Consider the following 4,845-nt stretch of genomic DNA (forward strand, 5'->3'; position numbering starts at 1 on the left):
TCCGTCCTGCTAAATAGGTGTGTGACCACATCCTACACCCACAGCTTCTCCCTGCTCTTAGCTGGGGTGTGGTGAGATGCTGCAAAACCACAGCGAGCCAGAAAAGGTCACCAGAAAACAAACATGAAGCTATTCCTAAAACCCAAGCGTGGGAGGGGAGCCCGGCAGGTCCTCACGGGGCTCTGGTGAGGCTTCAGTGCAGGAGACTCCCCCCCCACCAAGCCAGGAGATCTCCCACTCTTAGACCCATGACCCAGGAGCATGAGCACAGGCTGGTCCTTACCTTTGAATCCCCGCATCCCCACTGGACCCGGAGGGCCAAGGTCGCCTTGGTCACCTTTCAAGCCACGTGGTCCTGGTGGTCCTCTCTCCCCAGGGAGCCCTGGAGCAAGAACAAAGAGACAACGTGACCTCATTGCAGGAGAGACCTGCACACACACGTGTCCTGCTTGCCAGGAGATGCTCCACTTGGACTCTGGTGCTTTGCTAGAAGCTGAGAACCATCAAGAAGACACCTGAGAGTCAACCTCATTCTCCCTTTCTGCACCTGCCCCACAATACAGGACGGGTTTAAGCCAGAGATGGGCTGTTTCTAATGCAACCCTGAGCATCCTAAAGCTGAGATTAAGTTAACTCCAAAGCTTGATCACCTCCTTGGTGATCAAGGAGGAATTGTGAGAAGCCAAGGTGGAGCAGAGACCCCAAGGAGATATGATGTGAACAGCACGAGCTGCAGGTCTTTTGCATCTATGCACGCTGGCCAGGTGGGTTTGCTATTTATTTGGAGAAGGATTTGGATTAAAACTCCTGACCTCCAAGAGGTGGGAAATGGAGCTTTAGTCTGGGAGCTTGGGCTCCCTTTGTAGGGGACACATCCAAGCCCCAGAGGTGACCTCTGTCCATGCTGGGTGGCAAGGGGAGGTGAAGGGAGGGACCCCTGTGCTGGTGATGGGTGCTGGTGGAACCTTGGGGTGGCCCCACCAGATGGTCCCAGCAACGACTCAGCTCGAGCCCTGAGCTTGGGTCAGGGCAAGCAACTTGGGGGAGAAGCTCCTCCAGCACCCAAGCTCAGCCCTTATGCTGCTGGTCCTTCCAACCCTCCTGGGCTGGGCTTTTCCAGGCTTAGTCAACATGTTCCTCTGGTTCAAGAGGGGAAAAAAAAAAGCTGCCAGGAGGAATTTGGGCACCAGCTCCAGTGGATGTGGTCTGGGGCTTAACTCTTTCCTTGCTGCACCCAGTCAATGCCTTGCCTCCCTCCCAAGGGGGATGTTGCAGCCTGTCAGGACTGGGCTGTGGGTTTGGGTAGAGGAGCTGAGGTAGAGGCAGGATGTGGAAAAAGAGGATTTACCAGGGATGCTTCACAACACCTGGCTGCACCTGAACCTGACTTTCTCATATCCAAGGGCTAGTGCTGTGAACACATCCAGGAAAGCACCAGAAAAAGCAAGACAGAGAAAGACTAAAAAAATCGTGGCCTTTTCAGCAACTCTTCCCAAAGGTGAACCCTCCAGAGACTGTTTTGTTTTTCTGTTTAAACAAAAAAAAAGGAAAGAAGCCAGACAATATATTTCTGATGCTTGTTACACCCAAGAAAAACAGCTGTTAATCTGTCAACACACACAAAAAAAATATAGCTGTCGGTGAAATGAGCAGAGGCAGCCAACGCTGAGAAGGGCTTTCAGAGAGCGCTCAGGTTTCCAGGCTGGCTCTGCCTGACTTGGCCGGTCCTGCTGCCCACCAGGGAGAAGGGGGAAAAGATATATCAAAAAAAAAGGAGATTTTAAGCCCAGAACCTCACCGGCAGCTCAGACGCGCGAGGTGGCGGTGCTGAACCTCACCCTGGCACTGATAGCCCTACGTGGGTCATGTCTTCAGCAGCCAAGGTGAAGCCTGGGATGGAAAAGGAGGTCTGTGCCCCTGACAGGATGGATCCTGTCACCTCAGTAGGGAAGAGCCTCTTGGGGACGGTCCTCACTCCATTACCCCTGTGCCATCCCTGGTTCTCGGACACAGCGCCAGCATTTCTAGGTTTGGCTGAAAATTAAAAGCAGGCTCAAGTCGAGTCCCGTTTCTGGGGATGGGGGGTGTCTTCTTTTGTGTTTTTAATTGAATTTCTCTTAAAAACAATGGTTGGAATTAAGAAGAGGGGGTGGGGAATTGACATCATTGACATGGAAAAAAAAATGTCCTGTGAAAAGCCTCAGAGCTGCAGCCAGTAGCCACGTCCCCTCTGCCAGGCTGGAGGAGCAGTGGGGGGTCCCCATGTGCTGCTGGGGGGGTGCAGGCAGTGGGGCCAGCCCTGGTGCCTGGTGTCTGATGTCCTAGCCTAGCACTTTGCTGTAGCATCCAAAGTCAAAGTAGTAACTAGGAGGAAAGAGGTTAAAACCTGCTCCAGGAGAAGAACATGTCCTTCTGGGAAACTGCCAATACTAGAAACCTTAATTCTCATGTACAAAATGACAATTTTCTCTACCTCTTCTTCTCCTAACCATAGCTTTATCTTATTTCATTTTTTCCATCTTTGATATAAATAATATATATATTTTGGAGCATGATAAAAAAAATGAGAAAGCTACATGCTGCTTAGTGATCAGGAGCTGGAAGGAAGAAAACAGCAACTGAATGATTTAGAGAACATGGGGTGGTGACCAGGTCCTGCACAAATCAGGGCTGGGTGGCTGTGTTGTGGGAGCCTGGGGGGCATCAACCTGCGGGACCTGGACCCTCAGGGCTCTCCATGTCCTGGGGCCAGCTGGGAGATGAGAGAAACTTCTTGGCAGGGGATGGGGCAGCAAGTTAATCCTGGTGTTCTTCAAGACCTGTGCACAGCCAGCGCGGTCCCAAAGGCCAGGTTGGGAGGTTAGCAAGAGGTGTCCCATCGACTCTGTGGACTTTGGGGGCAGGTTTTCAAAGTTGTGGGTGCCCTGGGTGTGTTTTTCCTTACCTCGCAGCCCAGGCAGGCCGGGAAGACCAGGTTCTCCCTCCATCCCTTCATTGCCTTGGTCTCCTTTGGGTCCTGGAGGTCCTGAAACACAGAAGGTGTTGGAGTGCAGGTGAACATGACTTCATCGACCTATCTCATGCTGCAGGAAACTCAGCCTTGCAGCTCCTGTGGTTCCACCTTGAGCGTGACTCCATGGGGAATTCCAGGAGAAATTCCCTTTCCACGAAAAGTTCTGGCATCGCCAGTGAAATAGTATTAAGAGAAAAGAGAACAGATAAAAGAGAAAAGAAAAAAAAAGAAGGAAAAAAGAAAAGGAAAAGAAAAAAGGGAAAATGAAAAAAAGAAAAGAAAAACAGAAAAAGAAAAAGGAAAATGAAAAAGAAAAAAGAAAAAAGAAAAAAGAAAAAAGAAAAAAGAAAAAAGAAAAAAGAAAAAAGAAAAAAGAAAAGAGAAAAGGGAAAAAGAAAAAAGAAAAAAGAAAAAAAGAAAAAAGAAAAAAGAAAAAGGAAAAAAGATAACAGAAAAAAAGAGAAAAAGAAAAAAGAAAGACGAAAAAAGAAAAAAGAAAAGAGAGGAAAAAAGAAAGAAATGCATTTGGGGCATATTGAGATGAGCCTTCAGGAGGGGATTGCATCACTGATCTCATCAGGAACTGGCCATCGGTGATTGCTTTTTGGTGTAAACTCTCGTGAGCGAGCAGAAAGTCCAACCCCGCAATAGAGTTATGTCCCTCAGCCTGCAAAGGGCCAAGCCTGCAAAGCTGAAAACAATTATGAGCTAAATCATTGGAAGAAAGAATTTGAACAGAAGAAAAAAACCCCAAAAAACAGAAAAAAAAAAAGACCCGTGGGATGACAGAAAATAGGGCAGAGAGAGGCCTGGAGGGGTCATATGGTCCTTGTCCTACCAAGCCAGGGTGATCACTGGAAACTGTTAAATGTTTTTTTCCTAGAAACCCCCAAAGCCATAATCTCACAGCTGTGGAGAAAGCAAACAACCAGCCGGTGTGACGTGGTGACACAGGAGGGTGAGGAGAGGGAGAGAGAGGACGTTTAGCAGCCCTGGGGTAATTAGCAGTTTGGATCTGCAAATATTACGCAGTAAATCAGGGGGTTCCTGAACAGACGAACCCCTGGAGCTGGAGAAGGTCAGGGGCTGTGAGAGGACTACGGGGAGGTTTTTTTGAACAACCTGATCCAGCAGGTGTCCCTGCCCTGGCTGGAATGAGATGGTCTTTAAGGTCCCTTCCAACTCAAAGTGTTGTAGGGTTCTACGATATTACAGTAGCTTGCCCTGGGTTGCACATCTCCAGGTGCTGAGAAGACATGAGGATGGACCCTAGACCCTGGGGACACCTCTCCTGTTGGCAAAACAAAAGGGTGCAAAGAACAATGGACCCCCGGGAGAGCTGAGTACAATGAGGAGGCATTTTTGGGTGGGAACAAGAGGAACCACGAGCAGCAGGGACACTGTCTGCCTGGGGAGAGGCAGGATTGTCCCTGGTGGGGAAGGTCCAGCAATATTCAAGATCAAGGCACGCGTGGGGCAGGGGAGAGAGGTGTGCCCTGGGTGAAGGTGCTGGGGTGGCTGGTGGAATAATCTTCATTCCCACAGCATTAAAAAAAGGGTTTTACACAACAACCGTGCAACCATGGGATCTCAGGATGGTTTGGGTTGGAAGGAACCTTTAAAGGTCCATCTAGCTCCAACACCCTGCTGTGGGCAGGGACATCTTCAACTGGATCAGGTTGCTCAGAGCCCCATCCAACCTGACCTGGGATGTCTCCAGGGATGGGGCTTCTACCACCTCTCTGGGCAACCTGTGCCAGGGTCTCACCACCCTCAGCGTAAAACTACATGTTCTTAAATCTGCTTTTCGCCTGCTGGAGTTTGGAAAAGTG

The 4,845-nt window shown here is 49.6% G+C and overlaps 1 protein-coding gene across 1 annotated transcript in view; it reads right to left on the minus strand.

Annotated features, from left to right (window-relative positions):
- Window positions 1-283: 283 nt before the first annotated feature.
- The window catches only part of SCARA5 (scavenger receptor class A, member 5), a gene marked incomplete at its 3' end in the record, with an annotated part of 19,951 nt that continues 15,389 nt past the window's right edge, over window positions 284-4,845 (minus strand). The window contains exons 4-5 of the mRNA XM_009870175.1: window positions 2,945-3,025; window positions 284-382 (exon numbers count right to left, since the gene is read on the minus strand). Of these exons, the coding sequence (XP_009868477.1) occupies window positions 284-382; window positions 2,945-3,025 (180 nt within the window). The remainder of the gene's footprint in view (window positions 383-2,944; window positions 3,026-4,845) is intronic.

Source organism: Apaloderma vittatum, unplaced genomic scaffold (genome assembly GCF_000703405.1).
Source record: "Apaloderma vittatum isolate BGI_N311 unplaced genomic scaffold, ASM70340v1 scaffold22515, whole genome shotgun sequence".
NCBI lineage: Eukaryota > Metazoa > Chordata > Aves > Trogoniformes > Trogonidae > Apaloderma > Apaloderma vittatum.